At 35.8% G+C, this 27,111-nt stretch overlaps 1 protein-coding gene across 6 annotated transcripts in view; it reads right to left on the reverse strand.

Moving 5' to 3' along the window:
* TUSC3 (tumor suppressor candidate 3) overlaps positions 1–27,111 on the reverse strand; it is a 412,886-nt gene that overhangs the window by 129,732 nt on the left and 256,043 nt on the right. For all 6 annotated transcript variants that reach the window (XM_058525099.1, XM_058525101.1, XM_058525102.1 and 3 more), the window contains exons 3-4: positions 7,063–7,180; positions 2,242–2,382 (exon numbers count right to left, since the gene is read on the reverse strand). In XM_058525099.1, the coding sequence (XP_058381082.1) occupies positions 2,242–2,382; positions 7,063–7,180 (259 nt within the window). The remainder of the gene's footprint in view (positions 1–2,241; positions 2,383–7,062; positions 7,181–27,111) is intronic.

Below are 27,111 nucleotides of genomic sequence, written 5' to 3' on the forward strand. Positions count from 1 at the left end.
CCATACCAATCACTGATAGATAAACAGACAGATAGATAGATAAGAGGAAAGGATTCTTGCTTACGGTAGAATGCGGAAGGCAAACTAGAAATATGGAAGAAGTGCTAGAACTGGACTATCACCATTTTGCAACTATCATGGTAAAATCTGGATCAGGTAAAAATCATCAAAGGACGCTAAATCTAGGAGAAAATTTTGATGAGGGGTAGGATATTTGCATGATCTGAAGGTGTCTCCACATAGGCAGCTTACTAATTACAAAGGAGAGGGGGGTAAAAAAAAACAACAGTAATTATACAATGGAGAAATGGGAAAACACCTTGGCCAGATGTTCAAAATTAACATCATCAATGAGGGACAGCCAGACATCACATGCCTATGTGATGTGATTAGATATGATTAGAAGAAAACATGACCGATGTAGTATTGTAGTCAAGAATGCATAAGTAGAATCCAATCAGGAACAAATATCAGGCAAATCAAATGAGGATCATTCTATTTAAAAAGTGGGAAAGGATTCAAAATGTCAATATCTTTAAAGAACAAAGATAGGCTATGGAAATGTTCCAGATTAAGAGCGGCTAAAAAGACCTGACAACTAAATGCAATACCTAACTCTAGACTGGATCTTGTACTGAAGGTGGGAAAATATTATTAAAGCATATTATTAGGTCAACTGACAAAATTGGAATATGGATAGTTGCTCAAATAAATGTATTATATCAACATAAATCTGTGACGTTGATATCCATAGTCCTTATGTATTTCTTAGGAAAGGCAATTTACCCTCGAATGTGTGCGTGTGAAATATGTGTGTAGAAAGAGAAAGTGGGGGAGAGATGAGGATGCAAAGCAAAAGGCGTAAAATGTTAAGAACAGGTGAATCTTGATAAAGGTACACATTGGTACTATTTTCATGTGTGAAACTTTGTAAAGTTTGAAATTATTTCCAAATAAATTTTTTTTACAAAAGTATATCTATTAACTAACTTAAAATGTATGATAAATACGTTAGAATTATTTCTGATTAAAATTCAGTAATTCTTATAAATAATTAATAGACTTAATTAATTACCCTTAGTATCTTGTACCAACTAAATGATACACTGCAGAGCTGCACATTTACCAAAACATTTCAAAACAATAACAAGAGTTAGGAAATAAGTTTAGTCACCAAAATATCATTAAAACCTATGATGATATTTCATTTACAATGATGGGGGTATTATATGAGAGACACCCATTTTGACTAAGAAAAAATGTGTTTACACCTTATGGTAAAAATTAATGCTTATGTATTACTTCCAGAGTAAATGTACTTTTTAAAATAACTGGTTATAATTGTTCACTGTAGAAAATTCTGGTGAGATTAGGAAATAAAGTAGCCATAGCCCTCCACATAGGCATTAACTACCATAAAGACTGTGGTTCATTTACTTGCCGAATAAACTGTCTATATATCTATACTCACATTTATGCTCTAAAACAAAATTCTTTATCATACTATAAATACTATTTTTTTAACCTACTTTATCACTTGTTATACTTTGAGCTTCTTTCTACGTCAAATATTCTCGCAGACCATTGTTTGTATATGCTATAGTACATTTCATTTGTGTCCTATTTTTAGACATTTGATTTATTTCCAATTTTTTCCATTAAAATGAATGTTATTTAAAAAAATTTCTATGGTTTAAGCATTTGACTCATCCCTGATTAGAGACTGAGGTTAGATTCCTAGAAGTGGAAGTGTTAAGTTAAATTACATAAAATAAATATATTACACACACTGTTAGAACAGTTATACCAATTTATAGTCCTAAGAACAGTATATGTGAGGTGATATTTTCTCACATGGCTCATGAAAAGTGGGTATTATCCTATTTTTATCTACCTAAAACATAGATAAAAATTATACGTCTTGCTTTTTAATTAGAATCTCTTTGATTACAAACACCATTGAACAATATTCCATCTATATTTTAGCCTCCGAAATTACTTTGTGCCTAACTCATGTACTTTTTAATGGTTCGTAAAATATCAATGCACTATTATTCTAAAAACCATTTAAATTCACCTAACTGAGTCAAAATTCAGCTTATAGCTTATAGCTATCAGTTTTCTCTAAGCAAGGAGAAATGCTATGAAGAAATTTTAAAAAGATCCTGTGGTCTTATTACAATGCTCTAACAAACCAAACTAATTAGCCTATTATTAAAACTGAGGGGAATAAAAACCTACATGAACATCCGTTCTATCAGCAATCCACTTCGCTAGCTGTTCAGCTGCAAATCCAATTCTTTGAAGGTCAAAAGTATCAGCTCTCTTGGGTCTGCCTTTTGGAGGAAAATGCATGAACGTAGGAGCAGAGTTCATGTTGAGCTGTAAAACAGGAGATAAAAAGTACGAAATATAATATCATCCCAGCAATCTTCATATGTCATTAATATAACATTTTATGTTTTCTCTGCATGAATTTTGGAAAGATAGCATTTACTACGAAAATTCAAGTGGCTTTCCAGAGCTTAATTACTGTTTTCATTCATCTTAACGCACTACTGAATGAAAAAGAACTTGTGAATTTGGCTAAGTTCTCTGAACCTTCACATTTAACATGCATCATTCATATTCTCAGCTGCATCCTCTATATTTTATCAGCCATTTCATTCTTATTCTTTCTAGGATTCTGTAATTAGAGTAAACAATGAAATGAAATATTGAAATATCTGTAAAGAATGAAGTATAGAAATACTGTAATTAGGCTGTACGTGGACTATTTCTCTTCTTAAGCAGTTATTAGAGAAAAAGAACTGGGATTTGATGAAAAATATAAATACATTATGGAATTAATTTCAAACAAATTACAAGTAGATTGAATTCTCTATTAAAAATGTAAAGACTTTTTTGAAATGATGATGACTGTAACAGAAACCAACATTTTTGCCCTAAATTTGAATTTACCAGATTGTAGAAAAATCCACAATGATAGCCTTCTTCTGTTCAACTTCTCTATTAATTCAACTGTTTTAAAATGGTTATATCTCACAATGATTTTCTAAAGGTAATTCCATTTGAAAAGTGTATTGAATAGAACACTACCCTAGTATAAATGGTGCTTATTAACAATACAGTATCTAAAAACAAATATTAGGTTAATTTGCATTGAGGAGCAAACTGCAAAAATTGTATAGATTAAATTCTTGCTACCCGGGAATTATGAAAAGTATCTCAAATGAAAGGCCAAGAGATTTTTGGCCCTAACTTGCAGTGTAGTTTAGCATTTACCAATAATGAGAACAAAAAGCAAAATCAAATCAAATAATGCAAACATTAGATCATAGTTGACATCAAGGTAAAGATACAGTAGTACGAGCAGTGGGCTCGCATGTTCTGGACATTTAGTAATGTTGGTTAAATTGAACAAAACACACAATCACCAGTTCCTTTCTTCTCTGTGCTTTTTCCCATTCCAAACTTTGCTCATGGATGTTTCCCTGATGGATGCACAAATGATAGCCACAGCCAGCATGTAAATATAAAATTACAAGAGAGGAAGTCCTTGCATTAGAGCAATCGTTTAACATCCTAGAATTTTAGAGTTAAAAAAAAAATCATGTAATTCAGAGCTTTCATCTTAATTAAAATGTAGAAATTCCCAAGGCTACACAAAACAGGGTCCAACACAGACCCGATTTGTAGTCTAGGGCTCCTTCTAACACACCACATTCATTAACTGGTTGGCCTGTCATCTGACACTCAGCCTCAGCCATCACATGGGAATCACAAATAATTGAAGTTACTTTCCCAACAAGTTCCCCACAAGCCAGGAATTACCAAGTTTCTGCACTTGTTATTAATATTATCTTCAGGCAGCACAGGGCTTTAAAACATCAGTTTAGAATAAGTACTTCAACAAAATGTGATTCAGTAGTGAGAAAGGAAACATAAGCGTTAAAAATCTTTTAGTAGTTCCCAAATAAAGCAAAATATATACTTCCCTATTTTTGTAGATTATAATTCTCCATAAAAATCAGTAACTGCTATAACTTTTATGCATTTCTGAATTTTAAAATGAAAACTCTTATTGCTAAGCCAGGGGCTAGGTTTTAGAAAAGACAAACCAGCAGTTCTATATTTGGAATTCTGCTGAATCAAAATTAACTCGAGGAAATTTTTCAATTAAAAACAATCTCGAGGGGCCGGCCCGGTGGCGCAAGTGGTTAAGTGCGCGCGCTCCGCTGCGGCGGCCCGGGGTTCGCTGGTTCGGATCCCGGGCGCGCACTGACGCACTGCTTGGCAGGCCATGCTGTGGCGGCGTCCCATATAAAGTGGAGGAAGATGGGCATAGATGTTAGCCCAGGGCCGTCTTCCTCAGCAAAAAAAAAAAAAAAGAGGAGGATTGGCGGATGTTAGCACAGGGCTGATCTCCTCACAAAAAAAAAAAACAAAAAAAAACAATCTCGACTTCAACTCTCATACCTATGCCAAACTTTTAAAAAAGCTTATCTCTAAAGCATATAAAAGAATTAAATGATGACATCTGAGAATATACCTATATGGTTATATACTGGCAGCCTATAGTCAATACTCAGCACAAAGTAGGATCAGTATGTCCCACAGTTTTGTTTTTTTAATCTGAATTAGCTGCCATCATTATAAAGATAGAGAAATTTCATATAAAAATTCCTATTTGGGTCTCTTCTTGAAAAAACAGGTCTAGCTACACGTGGTCTGCACTGCTTCACCAGAGCTAGAGCCGAGCTGCACCTCTCCCACTGATGTCAAGCTCACCCTCTCGGTTTGCTGTCGTCCCCACCCACACCATCCCATTTCCTCAACAATGAGACCAACGGTCAGTTGCATGGTGTTGTGCTGATTTTATTTCTTATAGTAGTTAAGAGAAAAGTGAAATATGAGCGTTTCCATTAAAGATTCACTTTTTTCAAAAAGACCAAGAAAGGCTTTGTTTTAATAAAAATAAGAGAGGGCATATCTAATTATGCAAGTGAAGAACTAATGTGAGAACTAAAGAACTAATGTAAAGAACTAACTTTAATATACTAAGTACGTACATAAACAAAGACACCAAAATGATACGAAACTAATCTAACTTGCTGTCTTCGTTTAGTTTCCAGGCCTGGCCAGGGTAGATATTTGGGCTCGAAGCCTCTACTCTAGCAGTCACCTTGTACCTGGATGACTATTTCCTAATATGGCAGAGAGGATTCAAGTATATGAAGAATAGCACTTCCATCTGATGATCTCTAAGGCCAATTCTCCTGAGATTCTACAGTGACCTATAAATTACACGAAATAATATTTGGTTCTTACAGTACTGTAATTTTCCTTTATAAGGTTATTTTAAATTACATATTTATGTATGTGTTTCTCTTTTTTATTATATTATTATTATTATTATTATTAGCTCCCTAGTCTGTAAGCTTCTTATGGGGAAGAACTATATACGTGTTCTCACCAATTCACTGCTCCTACAGAGTAGGTACTCAATAATATTTGCTGACTAGGTGAACAAAAAGAAACATCCCAAAAGGCAAAATAAATTTATGGGGGATGAAATAAGTGAGAAATACTAATAGGAAAGAAGAAGGGTAAAGGGGACTGAAGGCAAACAGAGAATTTATCTTAATCAACTAGAAAGTGGCAAAGATGAATGAATAATCAATCTGGAAGCAAATAAGCAAAAATACTCACTAATGGCCCATTTACAATTAGTGAGCTAGATTCTTTACAGAACTAAACGCTTTTCAATGACCTGGTAAAGCATTATGCCAAGGACAGTAACATGTAAGAAAAATAAAATAGACCAAGATACTCAAACTAATCAATTCCGGGTACTGCAGTGAGTTTTACATTTGAAAGGCACTGATCAAGTAGTGATAAACATAAAAACATTGATAACTTCAGGATAACAGCAGGATAAAGAGCTAGAGCTCTGGGAGCCAGACTGCTGAGCCCAAATTCTAGCTCCACATTATACTAACTTTATAAACTTGGACAGGCAACAACTTAAGGTAAGGAGAGGTGAATTTCCTCATCCATGAAATGGAGATAACAGTATTTGCAAAGCTAAATGAAAGAATCCACATGAAGCACTTAGAAGAGTGCTTGGAACATAAGCACTCAATGTTAGCAATGATGATGACACAAACATGACAAAATTGATAACAACTAGCATCCTTATGCTACAATTCAATACCTTTCTCTATAGAGAAGACTGTGTAAATGAGAATGTATCAATCTGCTTGGTTTGCTCTAACACTACCACAGACTGGGTGGCTTAAACAACAGAAATATATTTTCTCACAATTCTGGAGGCTGGAAGTACAAGATCAAAGAGCAAGGATTGGTTTCTGGTGAGACCTCTCCTCCTGGTTTGCAGACGGCCATCTTCTTGCACTGTCCTTACGTGGCCTTTTGTCTGTGCACACACACTCCTGCTGTCTCTTTGTCTTATGAGGACACCAGTCCCATTGGATTAGGGCCCCATCCTTATTACCTCATTTAACTTTAGGTCCCTAAAGGCCCTGTCTCCAAATACAGTCACATTTGGGGGTTATAGCTTCAACACATGAATTTAGGAAGGACACAATTCAGTCCACAACACAACAAACACTTTTAAATATTTAATAATTTACATATAAAATTCTCTATCTGCCACATTGGAAGAAGTAAAAGCTAAGTAAAATTTACACTGAATTTTATATAAAATTTCATCAATTTGTGTAAAATACCACCTAAACTCTATACAGTTAAATACAAAAATAAGGTTAATGCATATAAACTGCCACTGTATGCTGAAAAAACAAATATCCTCTACAAGGCAAAAGTTAAAATGTGTTTATCATACTCACTAATGGCAAAAATTGTGTAATGATGAAGATAACATTAGCTGAAATTACTTTAATGACATCACAGAATTTAACTACTTACTGTCTTTATTAACTTATTCGATGAATTGTACTTTCATCTGGGAAACAAAAATGCATCAGCCATAACCAACTCTATTAGATATATTAGCAAAATAAAATATAACTCTTTTACCTGTTGAAAAACATCTGTCCCCTCATCATAGTCCACCATACTGAAGAAGAGTTTGTTACAGAAAGCAGATGAATAGCGCCAGGAGTTAGCCAGTATTTGATATTCTTCATTAGCTTGCCTGATAAGGGCCAAAGTAGAAATGTATCAGTATTCAAGCATTAACAAAGCTGTTAAAACAGTAATTCTAGGGCAAGAGTTGGTCAGGTTTTCTACAAACTGCAAGCTAAGAATTGATTTTATATTTTTAAACAGTTGTAAAAAAATAAAAAGACGAATATTCCATGACACATCAAAATTATATAAAATTCAAATTTTATGGTTCATAACTAAAGGTTTACTGCAACACAGCCTCACTGATTCATTTACGTATTGCTTGTGGCTGCTGTTGGGCTGCATCAGGGCAGAGCTGAGCAGCTGTAACAGAAACTGTGTGGGCCAAAAGCCTGGTGTGGCTCTTTAAAATCATTTTGTGGCATCTCCTATGTGTATAATTTAAATCTTCTGACAATTTTTAGTAAAAGAGCAATTTTTAAGAATATTTGCTATTCAGTTTAACAGAAACAAAAATCATGAGGATATATGTTTTAAAATTGTAAATGTAGTTATATTGCATCTTTATATATCTCACTTATCTAAAAATGCATTTACACTCAAACCTAAAAGTAAGCAAAAATTTCTCCACTAAATGCCACAAATAAGCCCTCCTCTTATAAGCATATTTACTATTTTGAATTCATTTTTATTAAACATTTAGTGGATTTTCCTGATAAGAAAGCCTTATATTTAGGTGTGGGGCTGGAGTAAACACAGAGAAACGGCATTACTAGAAAGATGCAGGCACAGTCACAGACACAAGAAGCACGTGATCGCTAAAACATTAAAAAAAAAAAAAAAAGTGAGAGTGCTTCTTCCACATGGTTGACTTATTCACAGGAGTTTATCTCCTCCCTCTCCCAAAAATGGAACTAAAGAGATAAAAGGGTATAATCTCACAATAACAAAGAGACTTGGAGTGGAGTCAGCAGCAGATAAGAGATTTCAAGAAATATCTGGAAAACAGAAAGCTAGTGGAAAAGTTTTGATGGAAGAAGCTATAATCTCAAAGGCAACTGCAGGGCAGGAATAAGTTAAGAAAAATACTGGATTAAGAAGCAACAGAGTCTGAGATAAGAAATGGAGCCAAAAATAGAAGTCGCAACTAAACTTCTTTATATAGAATAATAGACCCAAACTTCTGCCCCACCCCCAACCAGTCCCAGAATTAGTCTTTCTATTGTTTAATGACTGGACTAGTGCAAAAAAAAAAAAAACCACTATATATTTGAGGAAAACCTGACATGATATAAAAAAAAAAAAACCTTTAATGTATTAGAAAAAGTCAGAGAAGATACTGCATTCAGCAAGAATTGTGCAGGGTCTGAGATTTTATCTTACATACAAGCTAATAAGCTAGCCTGTTACTGTTTCACAGATGCTGGAAGAAAACCTGAGACTCCTGGGTCAGAGACAAAGGACTTTATTACTTCATGTTCGTTTTCATCAGTTCCTCACGCCCCCAAGTCTCACGGGGTGACACAAAGGGTCCCTCATGGGTGCCAGCGCACACAGTTGACTGTGTTACAGGATAAGAACACCGAGTTTGAGGCACTTACTGTTTTTATAAGAAGTGATAACAAGCCTGCTTTGTTCAATGGGAGACATTATTTCATTCCTTAAGCCTTGTCACTGCACACACAACCCTGAGAAATGCCCAGGTAAAGAGCAGTCAGGCCTCTGCCTTCTTGGCATACCCAGTAAGAAAATGCAGGGATGCTCAGGGCCCATGGCAGACTGCTTCTCCCAACAGCATTCACAAAAAAAGAATAATATCATATTAAAAAGGAACAAAGAAAGTAAAAGAGAGAGCACTTATAAATTTAAAATATGATTGCTCAAATTAAACACCAACATTAGAAGACAGAGTTAAAATTCACAAAACACGAAAGACACAGGTGGAGTATATTGAGCGGGAGGGAGGAGAAAGGGACCTAGAGATACAATCCAATAAATCCAACTTTCAAACAGAGGAATCCCAGAAAGAGAAGAGAGAGAAAATGGAGGAAATATTTCTGGATACATAATACAATTAATTAAAGGAGACTAAGTCTTCAAATTAAAATTATTTAATTTGAAGAGGAATAAAAAAAGACTAACACCAAGACACACTGTGATATTTGAGAGCATTATAGATAAAAAGAAGATCCTAAAAGTTTTCAGAGAAAAAAAAAAATTATGTGACAAGGGCAAATGAGATTGGGACTGGACTGGCACTACATACTGGCAGATAATAAAACAATTCCTTCAGAGTTTTGAGGGCATGTTATTTCCAATCTAGAATTCTATTTCAAGCCAAACAATCAAGTTTGAAATAAATGTTCTCAGGAATGTATGGAATATGAAATTACCTTAGGATATAACAGATAGAAAGGTAATATAAGTGAAAAAATGAGAAAACCTGAGACTATACTAGAAGTACTATAAGAAAGGGAAAAGAGGGGCTGGCCTGGTGGCGTAGTGGTTAAGTTCGTGTGCTCCACTTCAGGAGCCCAGGGTTTGGATCCCGGGCATAGACCTACATACTGCTCATCAAGCCATTCTGTGGCCGTGTCCCACATACAAAAAATAGAGAATTGGCATAGAAGTTAGCTCAGGGACAATCTTCCTCACGCAAAAAAGAGGAAGATTGGCAACAGATGTCAGCTCAGAGTCAATCTTCCTCACCAAAAAAAAGGGAAATGACAAGCAGAAATACGATAAGGGAGGAAGAGTAGAAGATGTGTAAGAAAGCAGTGATCCAACTACAAAGCTATGAAGTACAATTTAGACCAGGAATTTAATTGGACTTCAAGATGAAGAGAAGAGATTCTAAGCAATCATTAGATTCAGAAACTGTTGAAAGATATTAAGACCACCATTAAGTAAAATGGGTCCCACAACAGGAAAAAATGAAAACGAAATGAATATAAAAGGTCTAAATAAGCAAATTAAAACATATTATAATCTTAATTAACTGGTGACGAGAAATGTTAACTATTTTGAGCTTTTTCTTTTGAGTGGGGCAGTAGTCATAAACAATGGCACTGTAGACAAGGAACCATAATCATAACCTACTACTTGCCGTCGATGCTATGCAGAAATAATAATATAAATGCCGTTTATTACCTTTCAACTTTCTAAATCAACATACAGACAGAGCACAGAGGTAACTATGGTTACAGTTGAGAATGTAACTGCTATCAACTATGACTATAGAAGTACAGTTAACAGGACTAGTAGGAAAAAGGGAAGGAAAAGAGGTGACAGGGAAGGGTGTGCTTGCTAACCTTCATGTTACAGATTAGGGAATCAAGAGATATCATCCATAGTTAATGGACAAGAAATAGAAGGATGCTATTTACTGTTAAAAATAAAAGAAGAAATAGAAAGCTATGAAAACGATAAGCAGTGAAATGAGTTAAATCTTCACCTATCATAGCAAGAAGTGTAAAGATCAAGTCTACTGTATGAAATATTGTTATAAGAATAACACTTAGAGATATGAAAACACTACCAGAAGAAGAAATTACAAAGGAATATGTAACAGGGATTGCCTGTTGCCAAGTCTGAAAATACGTGAGTGCAAGGACTGTAGCTGGTCATTTCAGTCTCTCTTTTTTTTTTTTTATTAACAAGGAGCACATAATATTGCTGTGATTAAAATATACATTTAAGAGGGCTAAATATGAACAGCGCTATAATCTGAGGTTATTTAGCATAAAGTAAAGACCTTAGGGCATCATTTTACTAGAACATAGTACAAAAGCTGATGATCGTAATGATCAGCCTAAGACTGCACTGTGCTCAGTAGGCACAAAACTACACAGTATATTTTTAGACTACGTTCAATGAAAATGGTTACAAACTATTAAAGCTTTAGTGGTTAAATAAGATTTAATTCACTATAATTCATTGAATTTACTGAGCACCTAATAGCAAGAAGTGAGCTAATCTCCGAGGTCTCTGCTCTCACAGAGTTCATGTTTTACTGGGAAGACACATAATAAACAATCAAATAAATAAATAAAAATCATTAAAAGCTAATATAGACACTAAGAAAAAAATACATGGAATGGTATCACAGAAAATACTGGAGGATCTACTTAGATGGTACAGTCATAAAAGCCTTCTCGGATGAAGTGACACTAAAGCTCAAATCCCAAGGATGAGAAAAACCATCACTGAAAAGAGCCAGAGAATAAACATTTCAGGTAACAGGAACAGCCAGCACAAAGGCCTAAAGAGGGAAAGAACTTAAGACACAGGCACAATGAAGCTCTGATATAAATGAGAACATGTTCTCTGTTTATATTAGAGGAATACACACAGAATACAAAGCTGATGCCCTCCCTCATCTATTTAAAACAGTGCCTCCTGCTCCTCTTCCAATCCTACAATAAAAACAGAGTTAAAACCAATATGAGGCCTAAACTCTAATTTGATTCTTATGATATGGAATATAAAATTACCGGTAAGAATTCATCATTGATTTTCAAAGAAAAAATGTATAATAACTTCATACAATGAATTGGCACTGACAATTAAGTAGGTCTGAACATTTCTGCATACCAATAAACTTTAAGAGACCAATAATACCTTTTGAAAAATCACTAAAAGGATGGTATTACAATTAAGAAAACAGTATATTTTCATATAAAAAAACATTTTACACACAAAAAACTTCTTAACTTTTAAAATGAAACTGAGGGAAATAGCAAATCAGCAAAAACTGGCATTCTTGTGATGATATTCTAAGAAATGAAAATGCTTCGTTCTGAAAAATATTCAGGAAGAAAACAATCAAATTTTAGTATTCAACATCTGTGTATAGCATCTTATGAAATGACATAAGACAGGGATAATGTTGAATTTCTTCCCCTCATAATGGTATAACCTAGCCCAGACCTACGGAATCTACTAAGTATACATTCATGAGCTCATTAATTCACTCCACAAATACATATTAGGGCCAACAATGTGTCAGGTAAATGATCTCCCTGATCTCAAGGAGAAGACATTCTAGTGAGAAAGGTAGGCCTCATACACATAAACACGACACTTCAGATAATCCTAAGTACTCGGAAGAAAATAAAACAAGGAGAGATGCTGAAGAGTATTGAGGAGTCAAAGAAGATGAATTCATTTTGCCTTCAAACTTTGTGTTCCACATCACTCCACTTTTTCAGTTTAATTTCCCAATAATCAATTGTAAATTCTCTCCTCTGTTCCAAAGTCCTAAAAGTTTCCCACTGCAGATATAATGAAGACAATGAGCAGAAGAGAAGACAAGATCCTCCCTACGCTTGACACAACTTATATCTATAATCTATGTCTATATGAACATACTGTACTCAAAGGGTCTGTTTTAGGACATCTCATGTGCATTCTTTAAACATTAAAGCATTAAATCCTTTGCCTAGCACGTCCTCCCTTCTTTCAAAAGCTTGCACAAAATCTGCCTCTCCTTCAGAAGTCACTTCGAATCTCTACACTTACACTACAAATCTCTATACCTACAATACAACTGTCTGAAATGGAAATTCTCAGCTACTGTGCAGCACTATTTATTTTATATCTGTTCTTTTTATGTATATTATGTGTATGCATTGATTATTCAATGGCTAGGACCTAGTACTGAATAGGCATTTAACAAAGGTTTGATGTTGGTGATGATGAAAAATATACTTCCCTAAATAGCCAAAATATCATATATACCCTAAAACTAAACAGCACTGCATTAGAGATTCTGAATTCTGGAGAGTCTAACAGCCCACCAAGCTAGATTTACATCACACTTTTAAGGCCAATTTGGCTTACTCTACTGGTGGTCTTGGGAAGAAAAAAAAGAAACATTTTAAATCTATGTACCATCACAAATATATGCTATTTGTCAAAGGAATAGTGGTCATGACTTGAGAAAGGTTATAATGACGAAATCATCGTCTAACATCATGTTCGTAATGTAAATATCATATGCCAATACAAAAACTAGATCTTTGTCATCAATGACATTTGTTCAGCTTTTTAATATGTGCTGCAATAATAAAGAGGTATACCTCCCAGTCTCCACCTTTAAGAAGCTTATTAAGAGAAAGGAATAGACATAGATTAATACATACCTAAGATACATATATTAAAAAAGAATGCAGATTGTAGGTGCTATATAGCATATAGAGAAAGATGAGATCACAGAAGTTGACAAAGTGTGAATGTGAAAATATTCGGAAAAGAATGGAAGGAATAAACTAATAACAAACAAGAAAGGACAGGAAGAGAATATTAAGGAAATAGAGTAGTATAAACAAAGACTACCCCATCTGAAATGTGTATTATGTGTTCAAATAATAGAATATATGTTAGAAAACAGGGAAAGAAGAGACTGGAAGCTCTCTTCCAATAGGAAGATAAATAGGACTTGGACTTTATTCTGTAAACAGTGAACAAATACGAGTGTTGTGAAAGAAGTGGATTATGCAAAATACTAATTAAGAAAGCTGTATCTGGCAACAGTGTGTATAATATATCAGAGCAGGAGAAAACAAATGTTTGGAAACCACTTAGAATGTTATTATAATGGTCTAGTTGAGAAAATAGAAGAGGCTATCAAAATAGTATATAAATGAAGATATGACCTATTTCTTACATATTCTCCTTTGGAATCTAGAGTGCCGAGCAACCAAAAAGTTTTCTAGACAAGCTGCTTCTACTTAGGAATACATCTAGCTGGAATAGAGAATTCCAGACGAGCAAATTACATTTTCTCAACACAAATACAATACTTAGAGAAAATTTAATACTGACAAGGTAAATGGGGGCTTTCTTCTGTTAGCTGTAATTCAGTAGCAATAGGACCAGTGAACAGATTTGTTTGTCATTAGAAATAATTCAACGAGCCTGAGAAATACACACTTCAATGTTAATATCTATTCAGAGTACAAAAGACTCGTTAGAAGGAATGTAGCCCAATAACATAGACCCTGTTCTCTAAACTTAACTCTATTATCCCTTATCCCTCCATGTTCCAACTTCTTAATACTTAATAGGCAACAGAGGAATCCTAACTAATGACAAAGAAATTCACTGGATTCTTGCATGTGTTTATGTCAGCTTGGACTAACAAGCAAAGTAAGACGTCACTAGTGCCTATTAACACACTTCAGACTCACTGCCACCTGAAATTGAAAGTTGAAAACCACAAATGCTCCAAGCACTTAACTGTTAACTAAAAAAATTTTCTCTTTTGGTAGTTCATAGGAATATTAGAGGCCTAACTTTATGAATTTAGAGAACCCCGTAAATTGTTCTAATATATTCATATGCAGCCTGAAGAGGGCAGTCAAGTCGCATCAAAGGCATCCAGGAAGGCTTAAGCAGTAACTACAGCGCCTAGTTCTGCTAAATCTGTTACATTGAATATCCTCAATTTTTTATTATGAGAACAAGAAAAAAACATCCCTTAATCCAAATGCTATAACTTTTTTATATTATAACCCTTTTTAAAAGGTTATGTAAAACTAAAAGGGATTATTAACTCATCTATAATTGTATATATTTAATATATTTCCCATGATGAATGTAATTTTTATCTTTAATGCCCTTGAAGGATTTTTTAAGAAATATGGTTTCTCTTTTTAATGTTAAACTTTCTATAAGGTAACAGATTCATATCAAAACCCCAATGTATGCCTTTTACAGTCAGATATTTATGATGAATTATATATGTATATAAATATATAATATATAGTTATTCCAGAGTATGTCTTCATAAAACCCCAAATTAATCAATTTCTATAGACAGTGATATATATAGAGAGACATCTGGTGTGAACAGAACCACCTATTATTTGTGGGTTCTGGTACCCTGAAGAAAAAAAAACTGGCAAACAGTACCCTGCACAAAGACTTTAAGAGTGATTTCTCTCTGGCTGTGCCACATAACCCAGGATCCTGCTGAATATACTGAAATATATTAAGTAGACCCAATGCCTCTGAAGCACTGAGGAATGAACAGTTCACTACTATATTGTACTATATTGTAACTGACTCTGCATAATTCACTACTTGATAAGATAAATTAAAGAGGCTCTCTCCATTATGCTCTATGTTTCCTATGAATCTATTTTTTCCTTTATCAGACCTAAGTAGATATCTTTCTATGTAGAAAACAACTCTAACATAAAATATGTGATTCAAACACATATCTTAAAGCAAAGATGTATATTAACATAGATATTAAATTGTATATAACAGGCATAGTTACAACTCAGTTTATGAGCCAACAGAATTTTTGTTCTCTTAAAAAAATGGTAACAGTAACTTATAAATGCTTAAAGTTTGTATGCAAAGAAGACTGACACACAATGTAGTAAAGAAACTGATTCATCAGAAAGCGTTAACTCATACCTTAAATCCTACAGGATTCCTTAACAACTCTATGCTTTAGCTTCATGCAGCACAGAGCCTAATATATGCAGCCTTTAAAGAATTTTGTTGGAATGAATCAAAAAGGCAGACATTAGATTACAGAAACTGTCCTATGAGATGGAGATTAGATGTCTTCTATTTAACTGAAACCATCACCATCATCAGTAACATTTACTGAGGTTTACTGTGTGCCAAGAACCCTTTTATGTATTCACACCTATCTCATTTAATCTTCAAAAGCCTTATAACACAGGTACTAGTTTTATCCCTGTTTCATATGAGGAATGTGAAGGACAGAAGTTAATCAACTTGTCTCTGTCCTATGGCCAGTAATGACTAGAGCCAGCAGAATTCAAACTCAGTAAGAGATAAGTTATGACTACACACCTATGGCTACACATAAAGATACAGATACAAACTCAATTCTCAGAGTGTTGCCCCCAGACCACTTGCATCAAAAATCACCTAAGACATGGGGCCTGCCTGGTGGCATAGTGGTTAAGTGCACACACTCCACTTTGGTGGCCCGGGGTTTGCAGGCCCGGATCCTGGGCGCAGAACTACACACTGCTTGTCAAGCCATGCTCTGGCGGCATCCCATATAAAGCAGAAGATGGGCATGGATGTTAGCCCAGGGCCAATCTTCCTCAGCAAAAAGAGGAGGATTGGCATCAGATGTTAGCTCAGGACTAATCTTCCTCACACACACACACAAAAAACATTACCTAGGATTTTTTTTTTTTAAGACTTCATTTTTTTAGAGCAGTTTTAGGTTTACAACAAAATTGAGAGGAACAGAGATTTCCCATAAACCCCTTGCCCCCACACATGGATAGCCTCCCCAACTACCACTATCACTCATCAGATTAGTACATTTTTTACCAAGGATAAACCTACATTGACATATCATATCACCCACAGTCTACTGTAGGGTTTATTGTTGGGTGTCGTACATTCTATCGGTTTGGACAAAAGTACAAGGACATACATTCACCATTAAACTATCTACAGAGTATTTTCACTGCCCTAAAAATCCTCTGTACTCTACCTATTAATCTCTCACCACCCACTCCTGGCAACCACTGATCTTTACTGTCTCCATAGTTCTGCCCTTTCCAGAACATTCTATAGTTGGAATCATACAGTATGTAGCCTTCTCAAATTGGTTTCTTGCACTTAGTAACATGCATTTAAGGTTCTTCCATGTCTTTTCATGGCTTGATAGCTCATTTCTTTTTAGCACTTAAATAGCATTCCATTGTTTGGATGTACCACAGTTGATCCATTCACCTACTGAAGGACATCTTGATTGCTTCCAAGTTTTTGGCAATTATGAATAAAGCTGCTATAAACATCTGTGTGCAGGTTTTTGTGTGGACATTAAGTTTTCAACTTCTTTGGATAAATATCAAGATGAGTGATTGCTGGATCGTATAGCAAGAGTATGTTTAAGTTTTGTAAGAAACTGTCTTCCCAAGTGGCTGTACCATTTTACATTCCCACCAGCAATGTATGCGAGTTCCTGTTGCTTCACATCCTTATCAGCATTTGGTGTTGTCAGTGTTTTGGATTTTGGCATTCTAATAGGTGTGTAGTGCTATCATATTGTCATTTTAATTTACATTTCCCTGATGATGTATGATGTGGAGCATCTTCTCATATGTTGATTTGCCATCTGTATATCTTCTTTGTTTAAGTTTTTTGGCCCATGTTTCAATTGGGTTGTTTGTGTTCTTAGAGTTGAGTTCTAAGAGTTCTTTGTATGTTTTGGATAACAGTCCTTTATCAGATGTGTCTTTTGCAAATATGTTCTCCTAGTCTGTGGCTTGTCTTCTAACTCTCCTGATACAGTCTTTCACAGAGCAGAAATTTTTCATTTTAATGAAGTCCAGTTTATCAATTATTTCTTTCATGGATCATGTCTTTGGTGTTGTATCTAAAAAGGCATAACCATGCCCAGTTTATCCAGGTTTTCTCCTATTTTATCTTTTAGGAGTTTTATAGTTTTGCATTTTACATTTAGGTCTATGATCCATTTCAAGTTAATTTTTGTGAAGGGTGTAAGTTCTGTGTCTGTGGTTAATTGTTTGCATGTGGAAGTTTAGTTGTTCCAACACTATTGTTGAAGAGACTATCTTTGCTCCATTGTGTTGCTTTTGTTCCTTTGTCAAAGATCAGTTGATTGTATTTATGGAGGTCTATTTCTGGGCTCTCTATTCTGTTCCACTGATCTATTCGTATATTCTTTCACCAGTACCATACTGTCTTGATTCCTGTAGCTTTATATAGTAAGTCTTGAAGTCAGGTAGCATCAGTTCTCCAACTTTGCTCTTCTCCTTCAATATTGTGTTGGCTATTCTGAGTCTTTTGCCTCTCCATATAAACTTTAGAATCAGTTTGCCAATATCCACAAAATGACTTGCTGAGATTTTGACTGCGATTGCACTGAATCTATAGATCAAGTTGGGAAGCTGACATCTTGACAATGTTGAGTCTCCCTATCCATGAACATGGAATATCTCTCCATTTATTTAGTTCTCTTATGATTTCATTCACCACTTTTGTAATTTTTCTCATATAGATCTTCTACATGTTTTGTTAGAGTTATACCTTAGTATTTCATTTTGGGGGTGCTAATGTAAATAGCATTGTGTTTTTAATTTCAAATTTCATGTGTTCATTGTTGGTATATAGGAAAGCAACTGACTTTTGTATATTAACCTTATATCATGCAACCTTGCTATAATTGCTCATTAGTTCCAGGAGTTTTTTTGTTGATTCTTTTGGATTTTCTACATAGATGATCATGTCATCTGCAAACAAAGACAGTCTTACGTCTTTCTTCCCAATCTGTATATACTTTTTCCTTTTCTAAAAGTTTTTATTTGACCTTCACTTATTCCTTCTTTGATGCTCTTCCTTTCTTTATCCAAGTTTCTGACCTACATATTTTCCTTCTCTCTAAAGAACTTCTTTTACTATTTCTTGCAAGGCAGGTCTATTGGCAACAAATTCCCTCAATTTTTGTTTGTCTGAGAAAGTTTTTATTTCTCCTTCACTTGTGAAGGATAATTTTGCAGGGTGCAGACTTTTAGGTTGGTGGAGTGTTTTCCTCTTAACACTTTAAATCTTTCACTCCACTCTTCTTGCTTCCATGGTTTCTGAAAAGTCAGATGTAATTCTTATCTTTGTTCCTCCATAGGTAAGGTGTTTTTTTCCTCTGATTTCTTTCAAAAACTTTTCCTTGTTTTTGAGTTTCTATAGTCTGAAGTTGATATGCCAAGGTGTAGTTTTTTTGACATTTATCCTGCTTGGTAGTCTCTGAGGTTTCTCGATCTGCGTTTTGGTGTCTGACAATAATTTGGAGAAATCTCAGTCACTATTGTTTCAAATATTTCTTCTGTTCCTTTCTTTTTTCTCCTTCTGTTATTTTCATTACACACGTGTTAAACCTTTTATAGTTGTCCCACAGTCCTTGGATATTCTGGTTTTTTCAGTGTTTGTTCTCTTTGCTTTTTGGTTTTCAAGGATTCTACTGACATACCTCTAGTTCAGAGATTCTTTCCTCATCTATGTCTAGTCTACTAATAAGTCTATCAAAGGCATTCTTCATTTCTGTTACAGTGTTTTTTTATTTCTAGCATTTCTCTTTGGTTCTTTCTATCTCTCTGCTTACACTGCCCATCTGTTCTTGCATGCTGTCTACTTTATTTATTAGAACCCTTAGCATATTATTCACAGTTATTTTAAATTCCTGGTCTGATAATTCCAACATGCTTGCCATGTCTGGTTCTGATGCTTACTCTGTCTTCAAATTGTGTTTTTTGCTTTTTGTTATGTCTTATAATTTTCTCTTGATAGCTGAACATAATGTACCAGGGAAAAGGACTGCTATAAACAAGCATTGAGCAATATAGTGGTGAGATGTGGGGAGCAGGGAAATGTTCTACAGTCCCATGATTAGGTCTCAGTCTTTTAGTAAGCCTTTGCCTCTGGACTGTGAACGTCACAATTTTCTCAGTTTTTTTTTTTTTCTCCTCCCACAGGTGGGACAGGACGGCTGGAGTGTGCTGGAGTTGAGTATTTTCCTTCCCCATGTCAGTTGAGCTCTGATAATACCCCAGCAGGTTAGGGTCTGGTTAACTAGTTTCCCCTGAGGGCAGGCCTTATTAAGAAGAACACAGTGCTCTGGTGTATTTCAAAATGGTTCCTTTTCCCTCCACCTGCTGGAAGCTCAAGGAATTTTTCTCCGATATTTATTGTGGGAATCTAGTCAAGCTCCTGGAAGTAGCTTTACTTCCAGTAGATTTACCCTGGAGGTAAATCTCAAAATACTGTAGAGTCTCCCCATGACTTGGGCCCTCTGGAGTTTTTAACTCTCAGAGTTTTCCACACTGAGCCTCCAGCAACTCATCAATTACAGTTCAGGTTTTCCTACCCCAGCACTGCTTCCCAGGGCCGTTTCTGCTTGTGAGTCTCTGCTCTGGTAAGCAGTGAGTCCCTGTATTCTCCTTCCTCTCTAATCTTGGATCTCTTACGGACCCAGGAAGCTTGATTTTTCAGTCCGTTCAATTTTTCACTTGTGAGAATGCAGTGGCAACTTCCAAGCAAGCTCCTTATACGTGGAATTGGAAAATGATAGTGGATTTTTTTTTTTAAATACAAATCCCTGAACATATATCATGTTAAATTAGTCAGACTCTTCTAAGGATGGGTTCCAGGAATATATATTTTAACCAGCTTTACAAGTATATTTTATGCACACAGAAGTAAGAGAATAGCTGGTATAAATGAATACTAAAAAAATAAAATGGAAAGGCTTCTTAGATGAAGTAATTCCATCTGATCCTATAGTACATTTTTCCCCCAAAGTTAAACATAAAAAAACTGTACAAAAGTATAATAATCTGGTGTTAAAACAAACATACAACTGGGCCAGCCCCAGTGGCCTAGTGGTTAAGTTCGGCATGCTCCGCTTTGGCGGCCTGGGGTTCAGTTCCGGATGCAGACCTACACCACTCATCTGTCAGCGGCCATGCTGTGGGGGCAACCCACGTATAAAACAAAAAAAGAAGAAGATTGGCAGCAGATGTTAGCTCATGGTGAATCTTCCTCAGAAAAAAAAAAACAAATATTAAACTAACCATAACACTCTGAACATGACTTCCAAATAATGTAATACTACTCTTATTATTATATTTTTGGCCAAGTAGAAAGAATATACATGGTATTTGAATTCCAAAAATCTAGACTTGTGTGCTGGCATTGTACTTCATAATATATAACCTGGAAAAGTCACAGATACTTTCCATTTATTTTTCCCTTTGTAGCATGACAAAACTAATAATTCCTCCCTCGCTGATTGTCATGACTTTAAAAGCATGAGGTGTATCAAAGCCTTTAGTAAATGGCAAAGGGTCATGCAAATCTCAACGTGTGCAGCATCTAGCTCAAAATCCATTAACCGTTTGCATTTTCAAGTCTCATCTCTAATTATTTCCCCTCATATTCTGCACCAAGCCCAAAAGTCTTCTTTTACTTCTCTCAGTAAACTATGCTAACTCTTGAAATTGGATTTTTTTATGTGCTCTTCCTTCTCTTCAGTCCTACTTTCTATAGACACAGTGCACACATGCCGCACAACACGTATGACACGCCTGACATACATGTCACACAGACATGTCCTCACATGGGAGCATATATACATGCCTAGTGAATTCCTAGTCATCCTGTAGATCTTATCATCTCAATTATCACTTTCTGAACTAAGCCTTTTTTGAACATCACTATTAACAGGTAAGACCAGGGTCCTCTCATGGTGTTTACGAGTTAGGCAACTATAAGGTTAACTGTGTAATGTGAATATTGTCCAGCAATTCCACTAGACTCTGAGATCAATGAGAGCTGCAACCAGGTCACTTTGTTCACATTATCTCCCTAATATCCCCCTAGAATCCACAATATCTATACATAGTGACTGTTCAATAAATATTGGTTCAAAAACCAAATTAAATGTCAGGATCAATATAACATTGTACCATCACAGTTGTATCCAATTCCATGGCAAAAAAACACAAGTTTATAAAACATTCTTTTGTCACTAGTTCTATTTAAGAGTCTTAAGGGCAAACAAAACAAAACAATAAACCCTACTCTATAGATCTGAAAAATGAGAATTTAAATAAAAAACTAAAATGAGTATTAAATACATAACTTCTTGCCAAGAGTGTTAAGAAACACTTCAGAATTATTAAAAGATTCCTCATTGGGGGGTCCCCAGTACCAACCCCAGGTTCTGTGATTCACTAAAAGAGCTCACAGGAATTAGCATAGAGTTATATTCATTACAGTGAAAGGTTAAGATTTATTACAGTGAAAGGATGCAAAGCAAAATCGGCAAAGGAAAAAGACACCTTGAACAAGAATAAAGGAGTCTAGATGCAAGCTCCCAAGACTGGCTCCCCGTGGAGTCACACAAGACTCACTTAACTCCTTCAGCAACGAGTTGTGACGACACATGTGGAGTGATGTCTACCAGAAAACCTCATTAAAGACTTAGTGTTCAGGATCTGTATCAGGCTTGGCCACGCAGACACCCTCTGTCTAGCAAATACTAAAATTTCAGACTCTCAGAAGTAAAGCAAGTGTTCAGCATAAACCACATTGTTTGTATAAAAAGTTTTAGGCACAGTGAACCACTCTCACCAGTTATGGAATTGTGGGAACATTCCTGAAATCCAAGTTCCCATACACCAGCCAAGCGCCAACCTTGTGAGCAGGCCTTTCTAAGGACAGCCGTCTCAGGTCTGCTATGTTAACTTGTTTCCGCACAGGTTCATTACAGTCACTATCCTCTGATAAATAAAAGGAGCAAGTCATGTCCTTCAATCGAATTTACTAACAAAGACAATGATCTACCACAAAGAGGGAATAAATCTGAAGCTGTTTTACTTGACAAAGTATCGGACTGTACAAATTCATTCCCATGAGACCAAGCCTCCTATGCATTTAAGAGAAGTTATTTAGAGACTAAGGTCTGGGACCACAATAAATAGTAAACCTTACTTAATATGTTAAATGACTAACATATCCTAAAATCATAGAAATCAAGAACAAATGCTTAAAAATAACATTCATCTTATTTGTGAACATAAATTTATATATCTGAACAATATTTCCAGCTTTAGAGATAAAATGTGGAAACTTCCATCTATACTTTGCTTGAGAGTAGCTATCAAGACTATATATATTCAAAAGTAATGATATGGTTTCACTTATAATCTTTATAAAGAAAGCATTTTTAGAGAAATAAAATGCTATTGTATAGCCTATTTACTTCTGTAACTGTTAATTAATTAACTGTAAAAGTTAATAAGAAAGTTTTCAATGTATTTTTATCCAATATGTAGTATTCTCATTCATTTCACTCAATAAAATCCTACTAAGTACATAGAAAATTCAAAGCCCTGAAATGCACGTGATCTAGCATCGATATACCATCATTATTATCATCGGATTAGTTTAACAGTTTTTCCTTCAAACAACTTTCTCACTTGTGGTCAGATTCCAAATTTTCCTACCAGGATTAAAACTCTACCTGGAAAATTACTGGGTTCCTGTAGAATAATGACAACCAACTACTAGCTTCTAAAAACTATGCAGATCTACCAGAAGAGCAAACAAAACTATTCATGCCTATAGCATAACTAGGATAAAAAATAATACTACAAAATGTAAAGTTCTAGAAAAGTGGGGAAATTAACATCTGCAACCTCAGAAACCTATGCAAGAACAGAAAGTAACGTGGAGACTGTGGAAAAGAAAAGAGGGGAAGAGAAATCCTTCAACAAAGGAAAAAAAAAATCACCCCCAGAAAGAACGGATCTCACCTCAGTTACGAAATATTGAGAACAAGTCTAAGACTTGGGGACAAGAACCGTGATTACTGGCCAGTATAAAAAAAGGGGCTTGGAAGTACACAGGAACAAACACAGCAGGCTTAAGAACACACCTCTTTGTGGGGAGTGGGAGGCAACTTAGAAGAAGCAGACAGCCCGTGGAGGCTTGGTGGGACAGTGAAAGAGAGAAGTCAGTCATGGAAAGTACGGGACCTACAGAAATAAAAAATTATCTCAAAATCAGAAGACACTATTGCAAAAAAAAAAGAAAGAAAGAAACCTGCTATGCTCAACACATTCCACTTTATAAACTGAAAAGGGTACTTAAATTTAAAAACTAGTAGGCTACTCAAAAGTCCAACTACCACCTCCACATATAAACTATCATTTTTGGTCCAGGAAAGAAAAAAATATTGTAAAAGAGCAGCAAATAGCCAGCAGTATCCACACAAAGCTACTACAAGAAGAAAACCACAATTAAGAATTGAAATTCTTCAACTGATGAAAAATTTTTCCCTAAAAAACATGAATTTATATATGAATAATATTTCTAGATTTAGAGATAAAATACAGAAACCTTCATCTTTATCTTCTTTTCATTCTCTTCCCTAAAGATGAGAAAAATAAAACACAATATTCCACCTTGAATTAAGTACCATTAAACAAGCATTTGAAAACATAAAAAAAAAATCTCAAAGCAGAAATGCAAAAAGTCAAAATAGAAGTGAATCAAAAACAGGAAGATGTTATGCATGAGCTGACCAGACGCAGGAAAACAGCAGAAGGGAAAAACAAAACACAGAATTCCTGCAGAAATGAACACTGCATTACAAGGTGCTCAAAGAATAGAGTTGACTGAGAATGTAATAAAGGACATTAAGAAAAGGAATTAAAAACAAGTAAGAGAACAAAAACAAAATAAAGGCTAAAAAGGCATGATAGATATAAAAGATGGGCAAAAATGATTAAACACATGGAGAACTGGAGCCCCTGAAGTAGAAAAACAAAACAATGAAAAAGAACTGATATTTTAAACTATAAACCAATAAAATCTTCCAGAAATAAAAGAAGACCTTTTTTTACATATTGAAAGAGCCCACTGTATACCTGGAGAAGGTGACCCAGAACAGTTAACTCTGAGACACAGTGTAGTAAAATTATTAGACTTCAATGACATAATTTAAAATACACAAGTCTCTGTGACTGATAATTTTGACGATGATTGGAGCCTATGGGAACATAAGTTGTCCTCCATTTATCAGTGCTTATTTGATTTTTGGACATACCACCTGCCTGACACGGCTACCAAGTATAGTCATGCACCACATAACAACGTTTCAGTTAACGACCACATATACGACAGTGGTCTCATAATATTAGTACCACATAGCCTAGGTGTAGCAGGCTGTACCATCTAGGTTTGTGTAAGTACACTCTATAATGTTCACATAATGACAACATCTCCTAACGACACTTTCCTCAGAATGTATCTCCATGGTTAAGTGATACATGACTGTACAATAACTGATATCCCTATTTTGGGGTTGGTCAACTTGAACCCAATGACTAATAAGATGAGAAGGGTCTAATAAGCCTTGCTTGTTAAATGGAAATGGTATATTCAGGAGTGCATCTGACCTGGCCATAGCACCCTATCGTAAAACATAAAAGAGGCAGTAACTTGTGGGGAGGAAACCTTATACCCATCAATACCTGAAACAAAGCCAATGGCTCAGTGGGGCCCTCAATGCACAGAGGTTCACCTAAATGCCTAAGCCTGGTTTACTGATGATTGCACTAAGTTGAAACCTGATGATGTCTGATGGACTGCTGTGGCTGTTCAGCCTCAGAAACAGGTATGTAATATCAAGCTAGAAGTAGTGTTCTGCTCAGGGAACAGAACTCAAGGCAGTCCTCATAGTTCTGACCAAGATTCTCTCTAACAAACATTTTTACTACATTTTTATTGACTGTTTCCAATGCCCTAACCATATGCTCTGTCAGTTGGGAGACTATAGACTGGCAAGTTAAAGACATCCCTCTTTGAGGATATCGCTCTTTTGGGAAACAAACCATGCCTACCAAATGGTCATTAACGGGTCACTAATGTAGATGCCAACGATAAAGACCCATTATCTGATGATATCAACTGGAATCAAGCTGCTGACGGACCTGCACTGCCCAGATCACTATCTGGCTCCATTATCATAAACTGACACGGCAAGGCACCACCATGATGAACTGAGAACAATTTCATGCAGAAGATACAAAGCATCCTAGACTTGGGACTCTTATCAAACTTGAACTGTTTACTCTGTGAAGCAGGAGGCCACTCTGGTCATCCACTTTGAGCCAACTGATTATACTGGGCCTCTGATTTCCTCTCAGGGCTACCATTGGCACCTTACCACTGTCATCATTACAGTCTGATCAGCTAACCCTGGCCACTTCATTGTGACTTTTAAAAGTAAATTATATCATATTTCTGGATTTCTGGACTATTTACAGTCTGATAATACTGTGTCTTTTGCCACAAAAGCCACCAAAACATGAGTCAACATTCAAGGTATTCAACAGTCATTCCACGCTTCCTATCATCTGCTCATCAGCCCGTATCCAGTATTGCCACCTGTTAGAATCACCACCTCAAAAATTACAAGAAAAAGATTCATGACTTTACTTCCCCTCCTCTTTCTATCTATACACCTTAATAAGGCAGTTTGATCACTAAATGCATCCATCCCAAGAAAAGGTTCATCTCTTCTCAGCTGTTTCCCAAGTAATGATCAGGAGAAGGAGAGAGGACATTATTTGAACCTATTTTGAAAACTCAGGATTCTGTTCTGATTGTTCCTGGGCATGACGCTTCCTTCCTTTTTCCCTTTGACAGCGACCTTGAGGAAGCTCAACTGGTATATTGAGGCTGCCTGGGTTGCAGCCTGGCTAAAAAAAGAGTAAGAGATTCAAACTCTAGGTCACTCAGTGAATTCTCCTGCTGTACTAACATGGTCCTAGATAATGAGGATAATGACTACTTGGTTGAGTATACTGAGCACTGAGCCCTCTTGCAGTAGCCCACATAGGCCAAGGTGGAGGATATAATCAGTATCTATAAATTTCATAAAAATGCCCTTATCCCTCTCGTACCTGAGCCTTCAGATGAAAGGTCTGGGTGTGAGTAGGGAATGAGTGAAGAAAAAGTGAAGTTATAGCTACCAGGATGATTTTACAGTGGTAGATGGCAAGCAACAATCCCAGTATATGAAGAGAGAACACCTCAGACCCTGGGAATACAGTAAAGGGAGAGAGATTATGATCTTTCATCTTTCAGAACCACTCCTGGAGGCTTCCTCACAAGAAAAAAACACCCAGGTGCAGCTCTCTGAAATCACTCAAGCACCTTAAACTTAACCAACTGATGGATCTGCCATCTTCCACCAGCGGACTCTGAATAAACTTTGATTCCCATTTTTCTTTTTTTTTTTTTAATAATTTTATTTATTTATTTATTTTTTCCCCCAAAGCCCCAGTAGATAGTTGTATGTCATAGCTGCACATCCTTCTAGTTGCTGTATGTGGGACGCGGCCTCAGCATGGCCGGAGAAGCGGTGCATCAGTGCGCGCCCGGGATCCGAACCCGGGCCACCAGCAG

This window comes from Diceros bicornis, chromosome 29 (assembly GCF_020826845.1).
Source record: "Diceros bicornis minor isolate mBicDic1 chromosome 29, mDicBic1.mat.cur, whole genome shotgun sequence".
In the NCBI taxonomy this organism is placed as follows: domain Eukaryota; kingdom Metazoa; phylum Chordata; class Mammalia; order Perissodactyla; family Rhinocerotidae; genus Diceros; species Diceros bicornis.